Genomic DNA, 27,548 nt, shown 5'->3' with positions numbered 1-27,548 from the left:
GCATGAATTTAAGAAACACATCAAAACACAAATACTTGATTTTTTAAAGAAACGGAGGTAGTATAAATTTAATACCAACCAATATTTATATAATAATGTAATCGCGTTGATTTTAACATTTAATTATTTGAAATTCTGATAAAATAGAGTAAATCAACCTAAGTAAATAAATCTAAGCATTCTTAATTGAAATATCATCTAGTGTTTTCTAGATCATTCTGATTCCTCAGTAAACTAGAGAATATACTTGATCGTTGATACAAACTTCACTCTCTCTCACCAACAAATTGGCTAAGTTAGAAATGAAGGTGGAATCGTGGATACCTTAACCACCATCACTCTTTCTCATACCCTATCCACATCACCACCCATTGTGTGATTCACAAATCCTAACTAGATTTTGTGTAATAAATAAAGCAAACAAACCTTAACCATTCTTGCAATAGAAAATCCACAGACAACTCATTCCTGAGCAGCAGCAAACACACACACCACATTATTTTAGTATCATGGCTCAAACAATGCTGCTCACTGCAAATCCTTTGTTGAAAGGTGAGCAGCCATTGCTGATCCAAAGGCTTAAACCTCAGTCATTTTCCGAGATTATCCTCTCTCCCAGGATCAATACTTCTCCTCTCTCCTCCTCTACTACTACTGTTGCTCTCTTCAAATCCAAAGCCAAAGCTGCTCCTGCTAAGAAGGTTTTCTCACTTTATTCTTTTTCTCTTTTTTTTGGTTTGGTTATTTTAATTAGATGATTTTTGCAGGTAGTGGTGAAGGAGAAGCCTAAGGTTGAAGATGGGATTTTTGGGACATCTGGTGGAATTGGTTTTACTAAGCAAAATGAGCTTTTTGTCGGTCGTGTTGCTATGATTGGATTCGCTGTGAGTTTCTTCCCTCTTAATTCATCTAGTTGTGGATATTGCTATGCTCATTTTGAGAATGTTGACAAATTAAAGAAGAATAAATAATAATATCTCACATTGTAGTAAAGAAAAATGGAAACTACTATACAAGTCTTATGGGTCACTTTTCCTATCTCGAATTGGTTTTAGGAAGCATTATTCTATAGATTTCTATCATGGTATCAGAATGAAACCGATATCGATGTTTATAGCGTATTAAATGAGAAATTGGATGTGATGTAGGCTTCCCTATTGGGAGAGGCTATAACTGGGAAAGGAATCCTTCAACAACTAAACTTGGAAACTGGGATTCCAATCTATGAGGCAGAGCCTCTTCTTCTTTTCTTCATCCTTTTCACCCTTCTTGGAGCTATTGGTGCCTTGGGAGACCGTGGTCGGTTCGTCGACGACGACGTCCCTGCCCCTGGTCCAATTATAGCCCCCGGCAAGGGCTTCAGGGCTGCTCTTGGACTTGGAGAAGGTAATGTCACTACCACTTTTCAATACACTCTTTTATTCTCTCTCTCTCCCTATATATGTATATGTGATTTATATGTGAAAGAACAGGTCCTTTATTCGGATTCACCAAGGCCAATGAACTATTTGTTGGAAGATTGGCTCAACTTGGAATTGCTTTCTCTTTAATTGGAGAAATTATAACTGGAAAAGGAGCTCTTGCACAGTTGAACATTGAGACTGGAGTCCCTATTGGCGAACTCGAACCGCTTTTGTTGTTCAACATAGTCTTCTTCTTTGTTGCTGCAATTAACCCTGGAACGGGAAAGTTTGTCACCGACGAAGAAGATGATTAAATGTTTATATACCAAGTCTGAATAACAACTCTTGTGTCTAGTGTTTTGTTAGTAAGTAGTAGAACATATTTCAATCACTTGTGTTTCTATCTTAAATGTATATTTCATGTTTGTGGAACATCTTCGGATGTTTCTCTGTTCTTTGGATATTTCGTACATCTTGCAAAATTAGATGCAACATCTTCTACCAATCACGCTACTTTTTTCATGATAGGCCAAAACTTAGATGAAATATGTCTTTCATCCTTCACTTCTCTCAACTGAGATATATAGAGAGAGAATTCAAGTGTCACACTAAGATTATGTTGCAGAGTCCTCATCTCATCTCTGCTGCAAAATTGGATGTTGCAGCCTAATATGTTGATGTGATTTCAGAGCTTTCATTGTGAAGTTCTCCAATTCTTTGAAAATAGGAACTAGTCCTCCTTGTAAGCTACCACAAGCTGCAGTCTGCGCCAAATTCTTCGCATTGTTGTGCTTCGTTCTCTCCTCTGCCAATCTCTGCTTCAAACAATCCAAATTCAACTTCACATCATCCAGCTTTGACCCATCAAGGCCATGCTTCATTCTCTGCATCTCCATGCGATGAGTTCTCATCAGTTTCTGATAGTTCTTCGAAACAAGTTCTGCTTTAAGCCGTTGATGCACCTCCTCATCCTTTTTTCCCCGTAGTTTCTGCAAGCCATCTGTGAAGGCGTTCATAGCATTTGACATCCTTCTATCAGAGATGGCCTCCATTGCCTTGTGCCAGTCGTTGCAGATCACAAAAACAGGAGGAGCTCCAAGCTGGCCCGGTGAATAAGGAGTGGGGATGTAAGGAGTTGCTTCTAGTTCGTGCTGATGAAACTGCTGAAGCCATCCATTCAGGGATTCGACAAACAACTTTTGGAAGAAAATCCAATCATTGAAATGGCGACGCCATGCACGAAGCTCCTTTTCAAGATTGGTGATGGTACTCTTTTGGGAACCAGTTTTCACTCTCAGATTTTGCATTTTACTCTTCGAGATGGCTTCACACTGCTTTTGATGGCATCCGAGCATCGTGTTCCACATTCCGGTCATCCTATGGAATATTGATACACACAATAAGAAAGTGAACTGTAGAATATTCATAATAATTCTTCACTGCATTTGTACAGGTTCAACAGAAATAAGCAAATTTTGAGAATAAGAAATGAGGGTGAAACAAAGGTTTGTGTAGTGAATTTTATTAGGTATGAGGAAATAGATATGCATACCCTCGAATCAATGCAATGGTCTTTGGTTGTAATTCTTCATCCCTCAATTTCTGTATCCTACTTGATATGACATCAATTTCTTTGACACAAACATCGAGCTCCATTAGTAATCTTAGAGCAGAAACTTCAGCAGCATCATCCTTGGTGGGTTCAGCTCCAACCTCATCATCGACATTTAGCTTCATTCTTTGCTTCTCATACATGATCCGAAGGTTTTCTTCATCCTAAACAAAGGGTCACATATCCAGAATAACTGAGCAAGACTGAATTGCAACATACACATTACAAATCTTTATACAAATTACAACGATTTGAGTCAGTCTTTCAGTAAATACACAAGTGGGTATCTGTTTATATCCATAGCATGTAAAGTTTGAACAGCAAACTAACGCAAATATCCCGCAAACATCAACAAAATACATTCATGACCCTTTTTCTTGATTTTTGTCTTTTTGATTTTGTGCGAGTCTGATCTAATTGCAATGAAACAGAATAAACAAAATTGCATAAGCTGTATCAACTTGCCTTTACTTTTTTGTAAAGCTTCTTCTCCCAAGCATATATCTTGTCCAGAGTGGAAGAAAGGCTACCGAACTTGGCACCAAATTCCTTTCCAACGTTTTCAAAGTACAACTTTGCCATCTTCACCGATCTAGAAGCAAATGTCAAGGACGATATTGACGAAGAATCCACAAACGTCAGCCATGGTACTGTAAGGTACAATATCCGTGACAGAATCACTGCCGAAGGACTAGTCAGCATTCCAGCACAAAATATATATACAAAATGGAAATTAGAAGGAAAATAGTAGGTACGACTCTTAATGCAAACCAGTTTGAAATATAAAGAAATGAATGAAACCAAGCCTCACAAAATATTTAATGACAACTATGGAAAGAATGAATGAACTACAAGCAGAACAAAAGCTATAGAAATCTATGAATTCATGTCCATAATCAAATGTACTGTTTTTTTTAGTGCAATCAAACAAGTAAAATGATTGAATGCCATCATATCAACTATGAATTCAGAACCATTAGCCTCTTACAGTTACAGATATCCTGAAATCGCATTCTATTAACTTGGCCATTCTACTCCTTGTCTAGAAAGTAAGTAGAATCCATTCATTAATGCGATATTCATCAACTGAAAATGGGAAACAGCATAAGAAAACAACTTCCAACACAAACTGAACAAACTAGAAATGTAAAGAGCAAGAGCCACACCTTTGAGGAAGCTAGGCCGATACGGCACCTTTCCTGCCTCCAGCATCATGGCTACTTCTTTTCCATAGCCAGACGCAATCTCAAAGCTGTCTCTAATTTCAGCCACCACATCCCTCAAGTCTCTTGCCTCACCAGTTGGCAACACAGTTTCACTACTCAGCCTTGAAGAACCAGCATTTCCACTAGACTTCCTCTCCAGCTCACAACATGCCCCTTTCTTCTTCTTCTTCATTGAACTGGATTGATTTACATACTCTACACTACGCTGCAGTGCCAGTGGTGATTTCTTTCTCTTCTCCCTACCCCGTAAAAGCACTGATCTAGAACTACCTTCACCGTTGCGCAATGGCACAGATTTTGAAATACATTTAGTGCCTCTCTTTCCCTTGAAAGGCTCTCTACACGCTATATGCTCTGTTTCTCCCCCCAATTTAGAAATGCCCCCTTTCTCCCTCACCTTGATCGAATTAGGGCTAATTGAATTCAAAGTATTTTCATGATCTCCAGTCGAAATTAAGCCTACATATTCACCACCAAACACATCAAAGGCATCAAACCGGTTTAGAAACTCCATTGCCGACGAATTTGGTGACGGCGGAGGCGGAGTCTTTTTCGCCGGAGGGATGGTGGTGAAAGACGCACCATCGCCTACATAACCAGATGTGGGATTCCAGTATGGATCTGACAAGCCACAGTGCGGTTGTGGTGCAACCGGAGTTTTCGTAGGCAGAGGCGGCGGAGATGACTTCTTCATGTAGTAAACATTGCCTGAATAATTAGACGGTGATTTCTCCACATGATTATCGTGATGGCGGTGATCTTCTGGATCGCTACCGTCGTCGGTAGAAGAATCCGTTATACACAAATGCGAGCCCTCCTCCTCTTCGTCATCGTCATAATCATGCAAATGCACTGATTCACAACCATGACTCTCACTATCGAGCTTTGACAACGGAGACGGGGAAGGAGAAGGTGACGTGGCTACCAATTCGTCGTCGATGAAACTCCGCAGAGCATCGCCGACGTGTTTGAGTGAGCGAAAATAGGAAACGTGGGCGGCGGCGAGGGCGTAGCGATGGTTGGCGGCGGCGCGTATGAGATCCCGGCGCTCGCGGCAGCGGGACACAAGCGGCAGATCGTCCGTCTTCGAGCCACTGCACCCCATTTCAGAAAATATCCATGGATTCTGTGTTACTCCTTGACATGCAATAGCTAAGCTGATTTCGTTCTATGTTTTTTTCTTTCTTTCTTTATTTTTTAAGTCAGACTGTATTAAATAATACTCCTACTACAGTGGTTGGTAATTTAATTGCTATCATTTTGGGAGAAAAATACATATTGCGATAGACTGAGCTACAAAAAATACCTGGAGTAAACCCTAATTCGAGATACTTTTTCAACAAATTTACCTTTTTATCACTTTTTTATATTTACAAATATTTTTATTTTTACATTTTATTTCACTTTTACCCCTATTTTCTCTCGCTCTCTCGTGGATTCTATCCATTTTAAGCTAGTTGTGACATTTTTTAAGCACAAAATTTAAGAAATTGATGTTTTAAAGATTAAAGTGGTGATAATAAAGTAAGATAGATGAAAAGAAAATAAAATATGAGAGATGATAAATGTTTTTGCCAGAAAAAAACAACAGAACTACCTTTGAACAATCCAAAAAAAGAAATAGCTTGGGACGATATAACTACCTTAATTAGAGTGTCCACTATAGTGGAACAGCCACGCTTTAGCCACACAAAACAAATTGTCCGTCACAGCCATGCATTAGTCACATAAAACTTGTGCAGCCACGCCTCACATTTTTTTAATTGTTGGTATATTTTAATTGGACTAGAACAAAATTAATTGTACAAAAACAAATAAAAAAACATAATTCATAAAAAATTAAACCAAAACTTCGTTCTATTATAAATTTTGGAAAATTATACAACGAGAATGACATAAAAAACATCGGCGGCTCACTCGGTGTCATCCCCAGAATCCGCCGCAACACTTGCATCCCAACAGAATCGGCCTCGTCATCAGAGATGGGCAACCCCAGCTGGCCCTTCATCTGATTTATGAGAGCCCCACGTCCGCCTGATCCTCGGGTTGGTCTCGTTGGTCAAACGTCCACAGACCTCGTTGCCTAAGCATCAAGTTACCGGACAGGACCTTCGTCAGGGCAGACATTCCCGCGCGGGATTGATACGCTCGGATTTTGCACTGTTTTAAGGCCATTATTTGGTCCATTTTTAATGTCAAAGTTGCATTACATGTCCATGATTTGCATATTTTATCTATTTTGGTATTTTTGACATGTTTTGTGATAAATGTGCATATTTGAGCCTAAAAAGAGAGTTAAAACGCGAAGCAGGAAATCTAGAGAGCTTCAGGTAGCGTCCGGCGACCGCCGGTGCTTAGAGAAGACAAAGACACGCCCGGCGACTGCCGGGAAGTGCGTGGCGACCGCCACAAGGAGTCAAAAGCTTCTGGACAATGCGCGGCGACCGCCGGCCAAGGTGCGGCGGTCCGCCACAAAAACGAGGCGCGCGACAGCTGTCTTCAAACTCAATTTTTCGGCGATCCTGAATTCCGATCGGAGCGTTCTACACACCATTCTCTTCTTCTTGAAAAGAGCTTCAAGTTGGTAACAAGATTACCTCAGTCGGGGTTTTGTGGATAGAGTTATGGTCGTTCTACCAAAGTCGCGCAAAGCTGCCAGCTGCAGTCTAGGCGGAAATTTAAAGAAGGAAGGAAGATATTACCTTGTGAAGCCAAATCTTTTCCTTCTACTATGAGGAACGAAAATTATATCTTTCCTAATGCTTGGAGGAAACTTATTTTCAAATTTAAATCCTTCTCAAGCCTATATATACCCCATAACCTCATTCATAGAATCCAACCCTTCCTTAGCCCCCAAAAGGGGAGTCCCCAAGACTCCTCCTCCAACCCTAATCCTAGAGCTTCTTTTTGCAAAATAATTCATAGAGATCAAAATCTAGATTACTTCAATCGCGCAAGGAGTTTTAGAAGGATTTCAAGAACATCAAGAACTACAAGGATTCAACCTACGGGTTCTATTTGCTTTAGTTTTATGTTCAAATTGTCTTCCATTCAATCTATGTATTTAGCTTATTCCATTATGTGTAACTAAATTCATAGGATTCTAGGGATGTGTTAGTAACGACTTAGGTTATACAATTCCAGTTTTCTATTTAATATCGGTTTTGTTTTTACTTTGTTTCTTCCCTAAGTAATTCTGATGCTGCATGATTGAGTGACACAATCTTGTATGATTTAATATAACCTGCTTCATAACTGTGAGATAGTTCTAGCAAGTTAGGTTCACTTAGTAGACGCTACAGTTAGCTTCCCTTAAAACGGCACTGTTAATTGAGAGTGAGGACTTTTCAAGGGTCTTAGGAGCTTTTTGGAGTTACGTGTTAGGATTGACAACCCTAATCTTGTAATCAACGTTTGTATCGCATGAGTTGTAGCGGTTCACGTGCATGCCTGATACGCTCGGATTTTAGGGTCCTTATTTGGTCTGTTTTTAATGTTTAGATCGCAATTCATGTCCGTCTTTTACATGTTTTATCTATTTTGGTATTTTGACATGTTTTGTGAGAATTGTGCATATTTAAGCTAAAAAGATAGGAAGAGTCGAAGATGGAAGTCTGGAGCGTTCAAGACGCCCAGCGGGCCGATGGCCCATAGCGACCGCTACGTCTGTAGCGGTCCACTCCGGATAAAGTTGTGCTAAGAATCTGAAGACGCCCAGCAACCGCTGGGGAGTGCGCAGCGACCGCTCGAGAAGGTCTCGAAGCCACTAAACTAATTTGCAGCGACCGCTACAACTCATGCAGTGACCGCTACACAAATGGGCAGAAGCTACAGGCAACGCACAGCGACCGCTGGCCAAGGTGCAGCGGTTTGCTGCGAAAAAGCGGCGCACATTTTGACCTAGATTTTCTCCAGATTTTACCAAAAATTAGCCAACCTTTTCCTTATATCCATAGGATTCGAATTTCTCCCTATATATACCCCCTCAAACCTCTTCATTCAGAGACACTTTTACACACTCTTTGCCTCACAATTCTAGAGCATAATATTTGAGAGATCTTCGCTGTGCAAGAGGTTGAATACGGATTCAAGTGAAGATCAAGGCTACAGGATTCTACCTTTGGGTTTTATCGCTTTAGTTCTTATTTTTACGGTGATTTCCCTTCAAACTATGTTTTTAGATTATTCTATAATGTGTAACTAAATTCATAGGATTTTAGGGATGTGTTAGTAACTTTTATTGGTTTATACAATTCCTTTTTCTATTTAATATCCATTTTGTTTTTACTTCGTTTCTTCCTTAAGTTGTTCCGTAATACTGCATGTTTGAGTGACACATCCGATGCAGATTTAATATAACTTGCTACATAATCGTGAGAGGAGGTTGGCGAGTTAGATCACTTAATAGACAGTACAATTAGCTTTCCTTTAAACCGCATTGTTAATTGAGAGTGAGGACTTTTCAAGGGTCTTAGGAGATTTTAGGAGTTACGAATCTAGGATTGACACCCCTAGTAATCTACGGTTGTACCGCATGGGCATAACTAGTGTGACTCGTTCTATCGAAGTATAAACTGTGCTAGGGTATTGTAGTTGGAATTTGTATAACCATAACTGTGAACGCACATCCCCGGAATGGGATGTGATTAAATGAAAACTCTAAATATTCTACAAACTCAAAATTATGATCTGGACCATTGAAAAATGTCAACAGATCACAAAAAAACATCAACAGGAAAATGTCAACAGAATTTCAACGGTAGTCAATGATTGATGCTGTGTTGATATTGTGTTGATACTGTGTTGACATTAAAATCTTGAAATTTTACACTGTGTTGATATTGTATTGAAACTGTGTTGCAGCTGTGTTGAGAAGTTTTGAGTTTGTACAATATATAAGTTTGCATTTTATCACTACCCTCCCCGGAATTCTCTTATCTCATATATTTTCTCTCTAGTCTTGTTGCAATAGTGATTTACTGCTTTCAGTTTATTTGTTTTCAAAAGTTTTCAAAAATTCTCTGGTTCTCCAAATAGTAAAAGAAGCTTAGTAGAAAGGAGCCAGTCGGTGATTTAAACGCACAGGATAATTAACTACAATTATTTAATATAGTCAAGGGAGAATCAATTAAATAATTAAGTTTTATCTTGGATAATGTTTATCCAATTCATTTAGGATTTATCAAGATAGTATTGACTATCTAAACCCATTTAGGATTATTCTAGATTTTATTTCGATAAAATCAAATCCTACAATTCAAAATAACCTTGATCTATGATTATCATTATTTAAATCGTACTAGGATATTACTAGATAGAAACAATTCCACCATTATCCATAAGATAAAAATAAAATTCTATCAACCAAGATTTATACAAATCTTAATTCTATTTAGAATAGACATCCAGAATATAACAAACATTTCTTAGGATTTCTTAGATAAATGAATTTTTCTAAATCAAATTAAATAAGGATTTCTTATATATCATCTTTATCCTAATCTATTTAGGATATAGGATATAAATCCAAAAGATAAGAATAAATTGGATTAATACTTATTTTAATCCATCTAGGATTTGTCTTAATAGAATTAAATATATTCAAATCTATAGGATAAAACAAATTAATATAAATGTTTATCCTAATTCATCTAGGATTTATCTTGGAACAAATCCATACAAATCCATAGAATAAGATAATATTATATTATAATCATTCAAATCTATCCAAGATTTATTTAGGAACAAATCCATATAAATCGATATGATAAGAATAAAATATTATATTATCACTATCCAAATCCTTCTAGAATTTATCTATGAATAAATTTATATAAACTCACAAGATAAGAATAAAATAATAATATTATTATCTAAATCCAACTAGGATATTGATAAAAAAATTAGATTGTCATTATCCAAATTTAACTAGGATTCATATAGGAATTAGATCCCTATAAATCCATAAAATAAGGATAAAATCTATAATTAATCCATGATTTAATACAAAATCAAATCTTATATAATATATAAAATCCACGAGATATATTCAAATCTTAATTCTAAATTAATCTTGAATTCTTTCCAAAATTAATCCCAGGGTTAAGAACCCTAATTATTTTTGGAAAGCGAAGTCACGGAATGAAGCGTTGTGACGTCGCTCCCACTGAAATCCACAGCCGCTGCCGCGTTTCCAGCAGCCCGTGCCTCGCCTGCACTGCTCCGCGAAGACACCTAGCCTCCACGTTGCTGTCCGTCTGCTCGTGAGGACGCACCTGCCGCTGCTGCAAATGTGACAACGTCGCTGCTGCCACTGCGTCGTTCTTGTCACGGCTGCTGCGTCATCGCCCCCGAGCCGGACCACCGCTGCTGCCCGTCCAACAGCGCCGCTGCTGGTGCAGCTGAATCATCATCGCGGTAGTTGAAGAACTCCGACTCGATTTGAATCATCAAGTCTCCAATTCACGTAAGTCCAAACGTAATGAATTCTTGCGGCAATTGGAATCAGTTGATTCAAATTGCATATATACATGTAATCACATATTTAAACTAATAATCACGCCCTTGTGACTATAAAAGAATATTGCAATGATAACATGTATTGAGTGAAGCAATTAAAAAAAAAAAGAATTTTAATTCCCTAAATATGCAACGCATGCTTTTCTATTCTTCGTTCTTTACGTGTTCATCATCAACAAAGCACATTGCAAACAAGCCACGAAGAAAATCATGCATTCAAGCAACTCACACACAACATGAAATTAATCCACATAATCAGAGCCAAAAAATTGGCTCTGATACCAATTGATAGGGTTTGGTGCCCCTTGCACATCGAAAGACTTGTACAAAACAAATAAATCAGACACGGATCTATTTGACCGATTATGATATTAATCAATTCACATGTTAAACAGATAATTGCAAGCTAGAACGCAAATAATTCATGCTCAAAGAAAGTAAATCCTAAACATGAATTCTACGGTTTAGAGTTACCGATTTTGATTCTCCAAAGAATCGTCGATTGCTTGCGCCTTCTCCACGTGATGATCTTCAATACTAGACCACGGATCTTCTCTCGGGTTCCTGAACTGTATCTCGATATCAGGGTGGGCTGATCTTATCAAAATACTAGGACTCGAATAAAGAAGACAGAAAATTCCTCACGGAGGAGGAGCTGAAATTTTCACGGAGGAGAAAATAACAAGAAAAAAATCGTCTCCTTCTATAGAGAGAAAGGATCGAAAATTTCATCATGAATAATAATAATTTATGTCTCCTTTATTCTCCTATTTATATTAAGTTCCTTTTGGGCCCAGACAGAGATCTATGGAAGGTTTTGGATATGGGCTCACCCAATTAGCCTTTTACTAATTAAATTGAACCCACAATTTAATACAAGCTTATATTGGAATATTACGAGCATCCACTACAGAAGTAATATTGAACTCTCCCTATCCAAATCCGAAATTACAAGTAATCCGGGTTTCCGTTATTTATTATTTATTTCTCGCGCTTAAGATATAAATGTCCATTAATTAATTAATGTCTGCTATGGACTTAATTAATTAATATCTTATTAATTCCAAGAGTGGACTTAGCAAGAAACATTTATTTATTATTCATAGAGTAATAAAACTCCAACTGACCAGTTTTCCGAATAATAAAACCTTGTTCGAGCTCCTCTTGAGGACATTATCAAACGAGACTCACCTCGCGCACGTTTAAACATAATAGCAATCCTAGCACCGCTAGATATTAATCACCACTACCCAATATATCAGGATTATTGGGTTGCGAAAAACCCGCACCATTTGATAAGTCAAAGTAGTGCATAATCAATACCGTATGCTCAATGCTAACATATGTAGATTAAGAAATAGTATTTTATCAAGACCTAGTGTTTCAGTAGATAGCATAAAGACACGTCTTGCTGTTAGATCCGTTCAGTGCTATACCACACCAATGTCATCTTATTTCAGTAAGGCTTAGAAATATGCGGACTGACATTGCAACCTTTCACGATAGGTAGCCAAAGCCTATCTAGGTTGTGAAATTCTTCTTTTTCTTTTGCAAAGCATTGCATAGATCTGACCGTGTTACCTTAAAGTGGACGACGCCCACAACCGGTCTACTAAGCAAAAGACTTAGACTTTGTTTGCTTCTTATACATTTAAATGTTTATAAAACATCTTATAAATGCACAAGCAAACCCAATGTAATAATATACTGATTCTATTCGTGTGAAACTGCTCGAATAATATTGAATCGGGTTAAAAGTGGATTGTAGAGTTTTACGTATACAAGCAAGATTCTATTCGCGTGAAACCTGCTCGAAACATGCTTTTCAGTATACCAAACCTAACAGTTTCACCGCATCCATGTTGGGCCGTTAGTCCCCATATGCCGGTGGGGTCGACCCAAAGTCCTCTGGTTGGAGGGAGGACCCCACATCTGGGGTGGTGGGGAACCCTAATAGAATCACGATGAGGTGGAGGGGCCTACATCTGGGGTGGAGGGGCTCCACCCTGATACCCCCAAGCCCCATATCCGGCTAAGCCGCCCACATTGACAACAATGCTGCTTAGATACTGGCTCGGGTAGTGCGATTCTCCGGTGCCGGGGGAATCACTGTCGTGCTTTGCATTGTGCAAACTCTAGAGGGATAATAATATGGTTATGAATTTGTAGTGTGGATATGTGAAGTAAGAAATGAGGAAGAGGTTAATTTATAGAGATAAATTAAGAAAAAAAAATCGGATATTACTGCCGAGGTGGTCTCGTGGCGCACCCGCAGCAACCACCGCCTGCCACTCGCCTCCGCCGAATACACGACTAAGCCCCGACCGCCGCGGCGCCCATCCGTCATGTAATAGACCACTGCAGCGCAGCCGCGCAACACGGCAACCGCCTCGGCGGTCCTATTGTGGACACACTTAGGATAGAGAGAGTGTTTCATCTCTCTACTCTCCATTTTTTTATCAATTTATTTATTTTTTAAAAAAAATATTCAATACACATCAAGTTAAATATATTAATAATAACTTTAATTTGATACTATTATATTTTTAAAAATAAATTTACGATAAAAGATATGTTTAAGAGTTTTTTATATAAATATGGTGTAATTTAATTGTGACACCTAATTTTCTAGTAACAAAGCGGTTATTGATTTGTGGTTGTATTTGAAAGAAACTATTTATAAAACCATTAATTTGTTTTATTTTGATTTTTCACATTTTGAGTATTTTGTTTCATTATAAATTTATAGGCAATATAGAAACTGACGTAAGATTTCTTAATAGTTGATGCGAATCAAAGGTTCCATTATTAGAGTTCCACAATAGAGTGATACAGCCACACCACCGCTAAGCACATCCAAAAAACTTGTCCACAATCACAAAAACTTATCCATCTCAATTATAGTTATGCCACAATCATAAATTACATTATTTTATCAATTATTGGTATATTTTAATTGGACTGGAACAAAATTAATTAGACAAAAATAATAGAATGGAATGGAATGAAAGAAACGAATTGAGAATAGATATTTTATAGATAAAAATAATAGAAATAATAAAAAAATTTCAAAAATATCTGATGGTCATCGCCGCGGCTGTCTCTGGTGTGCAACAGACGTCAGCGGCCGCCGCGGCGGTCCTATTGTGGACACTTTTTTCTTCCTCTTCAATCCTCAACTGATTTTACATTAGTTCACAACAAGGAAATCCATTTGAAGCAAATCATCACATAGTTTGAAGCAAAAGTGAATTATGTCAACGTACTACTCTCTCCATCCCTGAAAATTTGTCACTTATTTTCTTTTTCGATCTTTTCTAAAAAATTATTACATTTCACTTTTACTATGTTTGGTAGTGGATGTAGTGGATCCCACATTCCACTAACTCATTTTCACTCACATTTTATTTTAAAACTAATATACTTCAAACTCGTTTCGTCTCATAAAAATATGTACACTTTCCATTTTCGTCCGTCCCACAAAAATATGTGCATTCCATTTTTAAAAAGTTATATCAATTTAATAATATAGGCCTTACTATCCCACTAACACTACTTTAACTATCATTAGCCTCCTCTCTCTTACTTTACCGTACCATTCTCTCCATCTCTCTTACTTTACCAAATTTGTCTTAATTCCTATCCCATTCCCATTGTTTATATTTTTATGGGATGAAGTGAGTATAAAAGTAGGACCCACATGTCACTCACTTTTTCAACTCACTTTCTATTACATTTCTTAAAACTCGTGCCGGGTCAATTATTGACAAATTATAAGGGTCGGAGTGAGTAGTATTTACTTTTCAAATATAAAAGAGATAGGATGTACTGCCTCCATCCCATTGTGGTAAAGATAATTCATTTTGAGCACTCATTTTTAAAAAATGATAGTAATAAGTAGTTAAAATTAAAAAATAATAAAATAAGAGAACTAATAATGTAAGAAAGATAATAATATGGAGAAAACCTTTTCTTTTACTCCCTTCGGTCGCCATTAGGAGTCTCATTTTTTGGCAACACGGATTTTAAGAAGTGCTAAGAAAAATGAGTGGAAAAAAGTTAATGAAATATGAGTCTCAATTGTATATACTCCTTCCGCCCCATAAAAATATGGGCAATGGATATAGCACGAGTATTAAGATAAAATTGGTAAAGTAAGAGAGGAGATGTGAATAGTATGGTAAAGTAAGAGACGGTAGGAGAATGATAGTTAAAGTAGTGTTAGTGGATAGTGGTACCTATATTATTAAATTGATATAACTTTCCAAAAATGGAATGCACATATTTTTATGGGATGAACGAAAATGAAAAGTGCATATATTTTTATGGGACGAAGGAAGTATTAGTTTTAAATGAAATATGAGTTGAATGAATTAGTGAAATGTGAGACCCTATTACCATTTATAGTAAAAGTAAACCGAAACTCCTATTTGCAAACGAACTAAAATAGAAAAACGGAACTTTTATTAACAGACGGAGGGAGTATATTATTGTGTCTCTTACTATATGCTTATATATGAGAGAAATCTAAACAGAACATTTTTCATCTTTGTAAAGCTATAACAGGGGGAGTACTTAGTCATATTAATATACTCCCTAGTCCCTTAAAACTAAGATTGATATATTTTTATTTTTGAAATAATATATTTTCTCCGTTTTTTTTAGAGTTGAGTTATTTTTTTATCTGGGGAAGTTTCCTCATAATTGAGTCATTTCCATATAAAATACTCCCTCCATGCCACAATAAGAGTTGCATTTTGCCATTTTAGTATGTCCCACAATTAGAGTTGCATTTCACTTTTAACATAAAATGGTAAGTAGGTCTCACATTCCACTAACTCACTTCACTCGCATTCTATTATAACACCAATATAAAATAGTGAACGTTGTATTACACTAACTTTTTAAACCCACTATTATTTATAGTATTTTTTAAAACTCGTGCTCACACCAAATGTGACTCCTATTATAGGACGGAGGGAGTAATAATTAAAAATTATTTTTTTTGTCATTCTTACTTTACTCTATCTTACTTTATTCTCTCTATTTTATTCACTTTCTACTATATTATCTCTCTCTCTCTCTCTCTCTCTCATCTCTCTAATTAAATACACTTTTCATTAGCACTAAATAAACCTGTAAGTATACAGAGCATATATAGTATAGCTAAAGGTCAGTACTGGATATCGAACACGGGAAAAACAGACATAAATTGGCTACCTTCTACTAAGCATCTTTCACTATTTGTAAAATCGAAAGAAGTTTAGATTTTTGCAAATAAAAACAGATTGACAACAAGTAAACAACTAATTGCAAGTAAATCACAGAGATAAAATATGAAAACTGAGGGAATTGCAGGGATGCGCGTTCATAGTTATGGTTATACAAATTTCTACTACAATACCCTAGCACAGTTCTTACTTCGATAGAACGAGTCACCTAGGTTTTGCCCATGCGGCACAAGTGTAGATTACTAACACTAGAGTTGTCAATCCTAGATCCGTAACTCCCAAAAGCTCCTAAAACCCTTGAAAAGTCACAACTCTCAATTAACAGTGTCGTTTTAAGGGAAGCTAATTGTAGTGTCTACTGAGTGAACTTTAACTTGCCAACCTCCTCTCACGATTATGTAGCAAATTATATTAAAATCATCACAGAACGTGTCACTTAAACGTGAAGCATTATCCAACAACTTAGGGAAGAAACGAAGTAAAAACAAAACGAATATTAAATAGAAAATGGATTTGCATAACCAAAATTATTACTAACACATTCCTAGAATCCTATGAATTTAATTACACATGATAGAATAAGTTAAAAACATACTTCCTCCGTTCCAAGATAAGTGACCACAAACTTTTCGGCACGAGACTTAAGGAAATGGGGTTTTGTTAGTAAAGTGGAAAGTGAATAAAGTAAGAGAGTTAATAAAGTAGAGAGAAAAAGTATGAGAGAGAATACCAAAAAAGAAAATGAGTGACTTATCTTGAGACGTCCCAAAAATTAATATGAGTCACTTATCTTGGGACGGAAGGAGTAGCTTATAGAGAAAACAAAATGAACATAAGTGTTAAAGTAAATAAAAGACCCCCTGATACTTCGAATTATATGATTTACTTACCAAACATCCTCTAAAAGCATCTTCAAAGGAGGATATAAATAGAGAAATATAGAGTTATAAACTATGGGGAGTGATCAATCGCTAACTCATCATTTAATTGCTAACTACAACTAATTTAAGGCCACATAATTTTGAAAAACGTGTGGTCTACAATTTGCCACGTGTAATTTTCGTTTTTATTAATTAAATCGAAAAAAATAAAAAATAAAAACGCCAAATTAGGGTTTTGGATGAAAATGTCAATATAGTGTTTCGAAAATATCAACACAATGCTTTGAGAATGTCAACACAAATTTAGGATTGACATTGTATATGCTTTATATTGACATATTATCTTGGCTGTATTGACATTAGCCTGTGTACGAAAAATACGAAAATTCTAGATTTTTTTTTTCAAATTTTGACGTCGGAACATATGCATGTAGTATATCATTGGAATCCTTATAAAATTATCTTTAATTTGATATATGTTATATGAATTTAAAGTTTTGGGATTTCTTTTAAAAGTTAGTTATAACTAACTTGACATTAATACCCCTATTGATTTTTATTGGAATTAATCCTATAGCCTTATTGACATTTTTTGTTGATCGTATTGATATTTTGTGGTTAATGATCTAGACCTTTAATTTGAATATCTAATGACTATTATTGAGTTGTAGTTAACAATTAAGCATTGAGTTAGCAATATAACACTCCCCTTTAAACTATAGTATTTATCTTTTATCAAAAAAATTTATTCTTTAACGAGAAGGTTAGTATTATACTATATTTTTCAATTTAAAAAATGTATATTTAAATAAAAATTAATATAGGAGTAGTTATTGTTTATATACTTTTTTTAATTTACTTTTTTTCTTTTTAATTTTTTTAAAAACAGAACTAATAATGATTTCCTAACTATGTGAGTTATAAATGGATGTGGCGTGTACAAAAATGAATATATTTTTTAAATGTTTAAAAAAGATGTTAAATCTTTCAACAAATTTGCAAATACTGAAACGTACACAGTGGTAGATGATATAGACGCACATTCAATCTGCCGCTGTGCTGCGTGTTTTTGATTTGGAGGTTCGCCAAAACAGAGGGGATTAAGGCGTGAAGGATGTGAAGCAACGAGTACGCCATTTTCCACACACGTTTTGAATTCCACCAAAATCACATCGCAGTAACAAGAATTATATTCTCTTCAAATAAAAACACCTCATGGCATCACTCGGACAGGCTACACCCAGCCTATCCCCTCCACCGCCGTCGCCAAATTATTGAAATTCACTGAAATCTCATCCCGGTTCTCCCTCCTTCGCCCGTTTGCTCTGCTTTCTTGAAAAGTTTGGATTTTTATTGGGACCTTTTTGATCTGGAAGGGTTTGGACATAATATGGAGGAGGGTAGGTTATGTCAGTGGAGTGTAATTCGATCGGTATTGGCTATTCTTCAATGGTGGAGTTTCAATGTTACTGTTATCATCATCAATAAATGGATCTTTCAGGTTTGATTCTTGATTTTTTGATACAGAAATTGAAGGGAAATTCATTCATGACTTTTTAAATTTTGGAGTGGACTTCTGGATTTAATTCTTTTTTGGGTTATGGCTTCATTTGAATTGGTGGATCTCTGTTGTTTCTTCAATTTTTTTTATGCTTAGCTGCTGTGACGGTTCTTGCCATGCTCTTCTCCTTTGTAAACAGAAATCATTAGAATAATTTTAGTTTTGTCCTTAATTTTTTTGAATATCCTTATAGAACATTGTGATTCTGTACTTATTGGGAGTTATGTAGAGCTTTGCGTTGTCAATTGTTAGAATTATTGAATAATAGGTTGATATGTGTGTCTGGTGTCTATGAAGAGTAATGATGAAGCTTCTTGCAATTCTGTATGTGCTTTATTGGTTTTTTTTAGTATTCTAGTGCTCTAACTTTTGGCATTTAATCTAGTTGAGCCATTATTTCATTGAAATTGAAGAACTTTTAGATGGTATAGATTGATAACTGTATAAGTCCCACGCAATAAAGAAGAGGTGAGGGAATGTTTTGGATTACCTATGTCAAATGAAATGTGTTTATATTATTAATGAATTTTATCTCAAATTCTTATGCAGTAATATGGATTATGAATGTCTGTGATGCACCCATCTTCGGTTCAAGTGTGCTATTGAATGCATTAAAATTGTTATCATAACCATTTCGTTCCGTTTTTATTCCTGACAGAAACTGGACTTTAAGTTTCCGTTGACTGTGTCGTGTGTTCACTTTATATCCTCGGCGATTGGTGCATACTTGGTAATTAAAGTGCTAAAACTTAAGCCCCTCATTTCAGTGGATCCTGAAGATCGATGGAGGCGGATTTTTCCTATGTCGTTTATATTTTGTATCAACATAGTGTTGGGGAATGTTAGCCTGAGATACATACCTGTTTCCTTCATGCAAACCATCAAATCTTTCACCCCGGCAACGACAGGTGAGTTTCTGATTGTTGTTATTAATTTCGGTGACTAAATGGAGTACTTCCGTTTTAGTGTTCAAGGCGCAATGGTAAAACACTTTCTGTTTCTCGTGCTCTTGAAACAGTGTTATTGCAGTGGTTTATCTGGAAAAAGTATTTTGACTGGCAAATTTGGGCATCGTTGATTCCTATTGTTGGAGGGATTCTTCTCACGTCCATCACGGAGCTCAGTTTCAACATGTTTGGCTTCTGTGCTGCTTTGTTTGGCTGTCTTGCTACATCCACAAAAACCATTCTTGCCGAGTCTCTGTTGCATGGTTACAAATTTGATAGGTAACATATCTCCTTCCCATTTCATCAGTCGTTTATTGTTCTTAACTGTAGATGATCAAATTCATTATACCACGAAAATTGATCAGTTAATTATGAAATTACATATTTGGTTGGTTTATACAAGCTTTGATCTGTAATTTGGTTCCGATTGCAGTATAAACACAGTGTATTATATGGCCCCATTCGCAACGATGATCTTGGCAGTGCCCGCCTTGTTGCTCGAAGGATCGGGTGTTGTGGCATGGCTCTACACATGCCCTTCTCTTCCCTCATCTCTCATCATCATATTTGGGTCTGGAGTGTTGGCCTTTTGCCTCAACTTCTCAATCTTCTACGTCATTCATTCCACCACGGCCGTGACCTTCAATGTTGCTGGAAACCTCAAGGTGAGCGCTCCTCTCTCTCTCTCTTACTCGATAAATATAGTTCATATCTCCATACTGAGTTTATAATACGTAGTATCATTGAGAGTCGGGAGAGGAGGAATTATGAGTTTTATTTTCCTTTCATGTTCTGAAATTTTGAATCTGGTTTCTCTTAATCATATCTATTAGGTTGCTGTTGCTGTGACATGTTCGTGGCTGATCTTCCGCAACCCGATCTCGATGATGAACGCTGTTGGATGCTCCATAACCCTAGTCGGATGCACCTTCTACGGGTACGTCAGACACAAGCTCTCGTCCCAATCGCCAGGAACCCCTCGTACACCCCAGACTCCAAGAAGCAAGATGGAGTTGCTCCCATTAGTAAGTGACAAATTAGATGACAAAGTGTGAACCTTGTTTGTAGCAGAAACCGGTAATAGTACATGTTCACTTGTAGAAAATTCAAGATTTCTTCTCATCTTGTCATCAAAACTATAATCAAATGGAGAATGGAGTAGATTATCACATACTCTTGTGCAAGAAATTTGTACATGGTTTTCACTGTTTTACAACTCAGCAAACTGATAAACAAACAGACATGTAGAGAAGAAGTAGCTGTTCCTGTCCGAAAGTTAAAATCACAGAATGGAAGAGACATTATTTTCTACATTACATAAAAATATAGTATGGAGTAGTAGTATTTCCTAAGCAAGAAGCCAGAAATTCTTGTGCCATCTTGTGCTGATGAGGTATCCACCTACTGTTTTGCTCTGCTTCCTCACTCCTATTGTCAAGCACTCCAAATTTTGGATGCATTCCTCCACAAAATCCTCTAAGCTTCTATTCAAACACAGGCTGCCAAATTTCAAAGTAAAAAAACACAATCTAATTATTGGAGAGCTAAATCATTAGCAACTTTTAAGAATAGTATAATTGAAGCAATTAAGCTCACCAGCTAAGCAAAGAAGAGGGCTGCTTCTGGCCTAGGACCAGAACAGAAACCTCAAGCTTCTTCACCTGGCTAATTACAGTACTCATTTTCGGCCCCTGGATCACTAATGCTTCCGCTTCAACCTATTTTCACACACCAAAAAAAAAAAAGTAGCAAGAATCATCAGTTTCACAACTCCAAGAAAAAGCAAGATTATAAAAATCCAATCTTTTTGACCTAGTTTGGAAGTAATAGCAAACAAAGGCCAGAAACTGCAAAATAGGGGCAAGAATCATGAAATGGAAGGATGAAAACTGACCTCAGGCTTGCAGGCCTTGCAGAGAGAGGCGAGTGAGGTGGGAAGGTAGTGAGAAGAAGAAGAGTGAGAAACGATGTGGAGGAGAGTGAGAATGTCGCCCTTGTTGGCGACGTGAGAGAGGGCCCACATCATTGCGTGTTTAGTGTGTGAGGATTGATCCACCACCACCATTACTCTCTTCTTCATCCCATTCTCCATCTGCTGCTTCCAATCGCCGGCGGCGTCGAAGCTGTCGCGACCACCGATGCTCCACCGCCTCGATGCTCCCTCTTTGCTGCTTAGCTGCCGCATAAACGAATCTGAAGTCGGCATTTTTTGTCTTAATGCTTTTTTTTTTGTTTCTCTCACTCTTCCACTGCCAAAATTTTATGGAGCAGTGCATGTAATTTATATCAAAAATATGAGCTCTGTCTGTGGGTCCCTTCGTAGATATGGAAATAATGTTTTTTTAAATTTTTTATTTTATTTTAATTGGTAACAGTAGTACTGGTACTTACTATTGTTATTGTGATTCAACAATTGTTTTTCTATTTGTGATACAATCAATCATTATTTGATACTACTAAAAAAATACACTATTAGAGTAATAATTTGGCATCCCTTCAATTTTAGGAAATTAATCTCTCGTAATTTTATGTGCTAGGCTGGAGTTGAGATATAGTAGTAAATTTTATAGTAGGTGTTCACCTGACATTTAAGTTCAAAATTAATTTTAAATTTTGAATGTAGTCTAGTATATGGCAATTTTGTTCTCAGATCCCATTAGTTGAGCTTTCCAAATTATTTTAAGTTTCAATCCAAAAGTAAGTAGATACAGACCTAATAATACTACTAAGAATTTGAATTAAACTTTAATACTTGAAACTACCCGATCAACTAGGCCTTTGAGTGCAATTTGGGGATAGTGCAAACAGATATTGCCAACTTCAACTAAATCAAGGGGATTTTGCATAAACTTTGGTTGGCCAGAGTGACAGATAAAGCATTCTACATTTAAAAAAGCAAACAATTCAAGTACAAAGGCATGTGTAGTATTGTTTGAAGTCATCTGAAGATTTGGGACACAACCGTCGTTGGACATCCTGCCACGGCTGCAAGGTTACAAAGGGATGGTAAAGAGGAAGACACAATTGAATCCAAAGTACCCTAATCGAATCCCACCTTAAATCCAATTGGTAAAGCGATGTTGATCACACAGTACACTTAAGTTATTTACACGGGTACGTCCTCCGATATCGGTAGCCAACGACATGAAACATTGATCAAGCTTCTGGAGAAAACCTTTGGAATTTATTCCCCCGTCCACAAAAAATAGACACATTTGTGAATGACACGAGTTTTAATGAAAAATTTATAAAATAGGAGAGATGGAGAAAAAAATAGGTAAAGTAAGTAGAATTTGGGATAAAAAGTAGGGACATTATGATAGAGAGAAGATAAAATGGGTGAAATGCAAGAGCGAACCTTTATATTTTAGAAATAGGACTATTTTTGTGGACATTCTAATACGACAAAATTAGATTATTTTTCGTGTACAGTGGAAGAGTATATTTTACTAATACTTTTTTGATTTAGTATATGTTGTTTTGTTTTAATGTTTGATCTAGTAATTTTGAACTTTAACTTATTTTTCTTTTTTACAAATATTGTATCGTAAATAGTTTATCCAAATTGAAGAATAAAATATATGAAATATAAAAATTACTTGTAACTTAAAAATATTGTACCCATATAAAGCTGTAATTTAAATAAAGTTTAAATGACAGTAAAAATGGGATCACTAATAATGATGTGAATTTAATCAAATCACAGTTTTAGATGGACAGTCACGGGATTCACTGCCATGAAAATAGTTAAATAAGTGATGGATAGTCAGCTTTGATGATGAAATGCTGTGATATTTCATTGTAGCATCTTTTCTCTGTCCATCAATCACTATCATAAATCTTTTCTCAATATCATTTCTTTCTAACTTTCTTTCATCAATACAACCTACCTCTCTATCCACAAGACTAGAATCACGAGCTCTTTCATTTTCTAATTAAATATTGGGAGTTTTCTTTTTGCAAGGAAAATGAAGCAAAATAAATTTATCTATGGTTTACGTGTATCTCTCATTAAATTTGTATGTTTATTTTAAGAGTGAATTATGTAAATATCTCTAAACTAGGAAATGATCATCTAATTCTCATTTTAAGAGTGAATTATGTAAATATCTCTAAACTAGGAAATGATCATCTAATTCTTTTTTTAATATATTTTCTAATCCAATATATATATATATATATATCTAGAGACCAAATCTCATCCATCCATTAATCACATCTAATGGTTATTAATAATTACATATTATCTTATTTTTTTATTGATAAAAGGGTAATTTTGGAAGATCAAATCTCTCTTTATCCATCCTTCCTTCATCTCACTGCTGCCTTCCCTTTGCTACGCCACTACTGTCTCGGAGAAGGATACCGCTCCCGATCCTCGCCCCAGGATGGATATCCACCGCGAAGGCCTCCAAAACCCTGTTCTGTATTAGCGGAGCCAGCACTTTCCTGCCTTTGCACCATAGATTGTACGCTATTTTATGAGATTGAATTGCGGAGAAGCCTTTGAAGTTTAGGAAACAGTGTGCGAAACTGATGCAGGCAGGGTCCCTCTCCTTCACCGCCCTCAAATCATCAACTAAAATCCCTAAAATTAAATCGTAAAGGATGTCGCTGGGGAGGCTGTGGTTGCTCAATTTGATTGAGACGTGATTCGCGAGAGCTGATTCTATCGAATCAAGGCACAAAATCGAAGTATAATAGTAGCCAGATAAAATCGGTTCCTGCTCAATATCTAATCTGTCCTCCTCCTTCATCTGTAACCACAAATCGGCAACCAAATCGTTTTTGCTTGTACGCGATCGGCGAAATTAAGTCTGCAACAGATGGTGTAGTTGTTGTCTGTGGTAGAGAAGATGAAGAAACTGCTGAGCGGTGTGGAAATCGTCATTATTTCGATTTCGATTTTAATTCATTCAGCTAGGCTATAACTTCATTCAGTTAGATTATTAGTTCATTCAACTAGGTTATTACTTCATGATTTAATTTTCTATATTACTTCATTTGACTAGGTCATCACTTCATTCAAATAGTTTCATCACTTCATTCAATTAGGTTATTAGTCTAAATGATTCTGGAGCAGACGAGGAAGAGTGATCACTACTTCATTCATACGTGCATTTGCATCATTCAACAAGTATATCATTTCATCAAAAGATTTTTATTTCATTGAACTTCAAGTGCGTTAGTACTTTAGTTCACTCTCTTATTATGTGAGGTTATAACTTTATCAGTGGGGTTATAACTTTATCAACATTGACATATGAATAAATCATAATAAAGAAAAAAATACTTCGTTTTTAAAACACTCCATACAGTCAATTCGCTTTAAAGTAATAATACATAATAATGAAGTAAATCACAGTAAAAATGAAGTAATAAAATATTATAATGAAGTAACATCTTTAACTGATGTGTTGTTTGCATATTAAAGTATGCCATCAATTCGACTCTTATTGAACTAAATTGTTGTTATAACACATTAAAATGAACTACATATTCTTTTTGATAAAATAGTAAATTGATAAGATAAAGTAATAAATTATGATAATAAAGTAATATAAATGATCTGTTTTCCTATTAACTATAATCTAATTAGTATGAAGTATTGAATTCATATAATGAAGTAATAAGTTATGATAATGAAGTAATATAAATGATCTATTTATGCAGTAGGTTTTATTACTAAAATGAAGTAATAATACATAATAATGAAGTAAATCACAGTAAAAATGAAGTAATAAAATATTATAATGAAGTAACATCTTTAACTGATGTGTTGTTTGCACATTAAAGTATGCCATCAATTCGACTCTTATTGAACTAAATTGTTGTTATAATGAAGTAATTACACAACTGAATGAACTAAATTGTTGTTATAATGAACTAAATTTGTAGGCATAAATTGTTTGTTTTAATTTTCCACTAACAATAGTTTGCATGTTTTATATCAATGGCATACTTGCCTGACTGTCCATCCCAACTGATCTTCATTTATATTACTTATTACTTCATTTATATGATCTTCATTTATATTACTTTATTATCATAACTTATTACTTCATTATATGAATTCAATACTTCATACTAACTAGATTATAGTTAATAGGAAAACAGATCATTTATATTACTTCATCTTATCAATTTATTACTTCATTCTCATGTTTTATTACTTCATTTTGGTAATAAACCTAACTGTATAAGCAAATCAATTACTATGAAATTGATGGAGAGCTTCTCGTGTCAATTCAGTTAATCTCCACTTCGCCTCTGTACAAATTTCGGTCGACATATCAATAGGCAAACATGGAATATTCTCGTACGTTCCACCGCAGCTAAGAAATAGGATAATCGCCGGAGAATTCGTACGGCGGCGATCTCAAATTCGGCAATGGAGTCTCATGGCTCCGGACTCCGCCGCGTATTGCTCCTGGGATTTTGTATCTCCGGGATTTGGTCGGCTTATATTTATCAAGGCGTCCTGCAAGAAACTCTGTAGGCATTGCCATTTCATTTTTTATGCTTCGATTACTTTCTATATTTTCCATAACTGATGGAAGATGAAGATATGAAGATGAACTAGGTTTGGAGAGAAGTTTTGAGAGAGGAGAGAAGAAGATGCAGCGAAATTGCGTGAGCGGGCATGAGTAAATTTTTAAATTTTTACCCTAATTATGAAATTATAAAAATACCCCCGCATTGAAGTAAATTGAGTATATAATGAAGTGCGAAAATTAACCTTTGATTATCTAATCTAATCCATCAAATTCAAGATCATGTGGTCAAGATTCGGTCTCTAGTTTGGTCTTTAAGAGTGGATTTGTGGTTAATAGGACTCTATATATATATATATATATATATATATATATCGTAATAGACTCCACCATCATATTTTATGTTTGTGAAGGGTGGATTAGAAAATGTATTAGGAAAAGAATTAGGTGATCATTTCCGTTCTGAACTATGTGTTTTGTATGCAAATGTTATTCAAATTTTAAAAACATCATGGATAATCTCTGAATTAAGGTGTAATTATATTTATGATACTTTGTTTTTCACTATTCTTCACATTTTTACACCAAATATGCCTGATGCTCAAGCTGAAGGCACAGTACATATCAATTAATTCATAATCCCCTAGGTCAAGGGGGGGATTCACTAGTTACAAGGTCTAGGAACTCAATAACCAAGATGACTACGGTCGTCGGACTCACCTTTAGCCTGCTGTCAAAGAAAATAATACCTCAACCCACTACACTGTAACTAGCATAAAGAAGCAAGGGTCAAACCCACATTAAGGAATAGGAAGCGAGTAGAGTTAAGAGGACTTGGAACGATTTGGCTGCTGCCACGCAAACTTGGGTTGAGAACTTAACTACTAGACTAGGCAAATGCAAATGATCTACTCTAACAGCTAGACCTAGGAAAAGAAAAATAGGATGAAAACATACATGATGAAAACAGAATTCTAAACAGAGTAACACTTCAACGACGCAATTTACCAAACCTAGCAAACAATTTTCCTAAAATAGCTAGACCGATGAAAGATGAACTGTGGGGACCATTATCCTAAAACAGAAATAGTACTCCCTCCGTCCCACAAAAGATGTCACACTTTCCTTTTTAGTTTGTCCCACAAAAGATGTCACATTTCCCTTTTTGGAAAAAGTTATCTCTCACATGAATATAAAAATTATATTTTCTCTCTCCATTTAACACACAAAACAAAATCTCCTAAAATCTCGTGCCGTCCCACAAGTGTGACATCTTTTGTGGGACGGAGGGAGTATGAAATAAAGCTGTAAATCAGGTTTTAACTAACAACTAACTTCATCCTCTCCAACGATCCATGATCACATATGCAGAAAACAGAGTAAAACATCAAATCGGAACAGAGCATGTCGATTCAAATGATTAAACGAAAAATTAGAACAGATCTACTATCACTAGACGAGATAAATGGAAAACAGTAACTAAGCTTCAAAATCCATGCAGAATTTCAACAGATCTAAACATCGGACGCTTCATCCACTCCGAATCCAAGCAATTCTCAACAAACCACAGCAAATTCCATCTTCGATCACTCCGGTCTAACCAAATTCCTCCGACCAACTACAATTCCAACAAAATTCGACTTCAACAAAATAGATCAAGTGCGAAAAGCATCC

At 36.0% G+C, this 27,548-nt stretch overlaps 4 protein-coding genes and 1 pseudogene across 4 annotated transcripts; 2 read left to right on the top strand and 3 right to left on the bottom strand.

Moving 5' to 3' along the window:
* The first annotated feature begins 436 nt into the window (after positions 1–436).
* Positions 437–1,866, top strand: LOC125223707 (photosystem II 22 kDa protein, chloroplastic-like). Its single transcript, XM_048126970.2, has 4 exons — positions 437–701; positions 768–884; positions 1,149–1,386; positions 1,473–1,866. Exons 1-4 carry the CDS (start codon positions 510–512, stop codon positions 1,715–1,717), a joined length of 792 nt encoding a protein of 263 aa, XP_047982927.1. The 5' UTR covers positions 437–509; the 3' UTR covers positions 1,718–1,866.
* LOC125220399 (protein ALTERED PHOSPHATE STARVATION RESPONSE 1-like) lies at positions 1,219–5,400 on the bottom strand. The gene is made up of 4 exons (XM_048122572.2): positions 4,182–5,400; positions 3,481–3,695; positions 2,956–3,179; positions 1,219–2,780 (listed from the first exon to the last, which is right to left on the bottom strand). Exons 1-4 carry the CDS (start codon positions 5,344–5,346, stop codon positions 2,039–2,041), a joined length of 2,346 nt encoding a protein of 781 aa, XP_047978529.1. The 5' UTR covers positions 5,347–5,400; the 3' UTR covers positions 1,219–2,038.
* Positions 5,401–17,873: 12,473 nt separating this feature from the next.
* Positions 17,874–20,551, top strand: LOC148934110 (UDP-galactose transporter 1-like). Its single transcript, XM_089065060.1, has 5 exons — positions 17,874–18,373; positions 19,092–19,341; positions 19,452–19,659; positions 19,814–20,045; positions 20,214–20,551. The coding sequence occupies exons 1-5, from the start codon at positions 18,263–18,265 to the stop codon at positions 20,433–20,435; spliced, it is 1,023 nt and encodes a 340-aa protein (XP_088921186.1). The 5' UTR covers positions 17,874–18,262; the 3' UTR covers positions 20,436–20,551.
* LOC148934109 (uncharacterized) lies at positions 20,528–21,637 on the bottom strand. The gene is made up of 3 exons (XM_089065062.1): positions 21,275–21,637; positions 20,977–21,098; positions 20,528–20,879 (listed from the first exon to the last, which is right to left on the bottom strand). The coding sequence occupies exons 1-3, from the start codon at positions 21,584–21,586 to the stop codon at positions 20,729–20,731; spliced, it is 585 nt and encodes a 194-aa protein (XP_088921188.1). The 5' UTR covers positions 21,587–21,637; the 3' UTR covers positions 20,528–20,728.
* A 2,059-nt stretch (positions 21,638–23,696) lies between these two features.
* LOC125221016 (serine acetyltransferase 1, chloroplastic pseudogene) lies at positions 23,697–24,137 on the bottom strand (annotated as a pseudogene).
* Between the last annotated feature and the right edge of the window lie 3,411 nt (positions 24,138–27,548).

This window comes from Salvia hispanica, chromosome 1 (genome assembly GCF_029641045.1).
Source record: "Salvia hispanica isolate PSC_SH4W2 chromosome 1, Shi_PSC_v1, whole genome shotgun sequence".
NCBI lineage: Eukaryota > Viridiplantae > Streptophyta > Magnoliopsida > Lamiales > Lamiaceae > Salvia > Salvia hispanica.
The sequence above is the reverse complement of the archived record's forward strand: the minus strand, read 5'-3'. Positions and strand labels throughout refer to the sequence as shown.

Excerpts from the sequence above, each read along its gene's own strand:
- LOC148934109 (XM_089065062.1), bottom strand. The coding sequence starts at position 21,586 with ATGCCGACTTCAGATTCGTTTATGCGGCAGCTAAGCAGCAAAGAGGGA. Across the intron at positions 21,099-21,274 it reads GCAAGGCCTGCAAGCCTGAG|GTTGAAGCGGAAGCATTAGT; the intron begins GTCAGTTTTCAT and ends GTGTGAAAATAG. Across the intron at positions 20,880-20,976 it reads CCCTCTTCTTTGCTTAGCTG|CCTGTGTTTGAATAGAAGCT; the intron begins GTGAGCTTAATT and ends GAAATTTGGCAG.
- LOC125223707 (XM_048126970.2), top strand. The coding sequence starts at position 510 with ATGGCTCAAACAATGCTGCTCACTGCAAATCCTTTGTTGAAAGGTGAG. Across the intron at positions 885-1,148 it reads TTGCTATGATTGGATTCGCT|GCTTCCCTATTGGGAGAGGC; the intron begins GTGAGTTTCTTC and ends GATGTGATGTAG. Across the intron at positions 1,387-1,472 it reads TGCTCTTGGACTTGGAGAAG|GTCCTTTATTCGGATTCACC; the intron begins GTAATGTCACTA and ends GTGAAAGAACAG.
- LOC148934110 (XM_089065060.1), top strand. The coding sequence starts at position 18,263 with ATGGAGGAGGGTAGGTTATGTCAGTGGAGTGTAATTCGATCGGTATTG. Across the intron at positions 18,374-19,091 it reads TCAATAAATGGATCTTTCAG|AAACTGGACTTTAAGTTTCC; the intron begins GTTTGATTCTTG and ends TATTCCTGACAG. Across the intron at positions 20,046-20,213 it reads ATGTTGCTGGAAACCTCAAG|GTTGCTGTTGCTGTGACATG; the intron begins GTGAGCGCTCCT and ends CATATCTATTAG.
- LOC125220399 (XM_048122572.2), bottom strand. The coding sequence starts at position 5,346 with ATGGGGTGCAGTGGCTCGAAGACGGACGATCTGCCGCTTGTGTCCCGC. Across the intron at positions 3,180-3,480 it reads AGCTTTACAAAAAAGTAAAG|GATGAAGAAAACCTTCGGAT; the intron begins GCAAGTTGATAC and ends CCCTTTGTTTAG. Across the intron at positions 2,781-2,955 it reads ACCATTGCATTGATTCGAGG|GATGACCGGAATGTGGAACA; the intron begins GTATGCATATCT and ends AATATTCCATAG.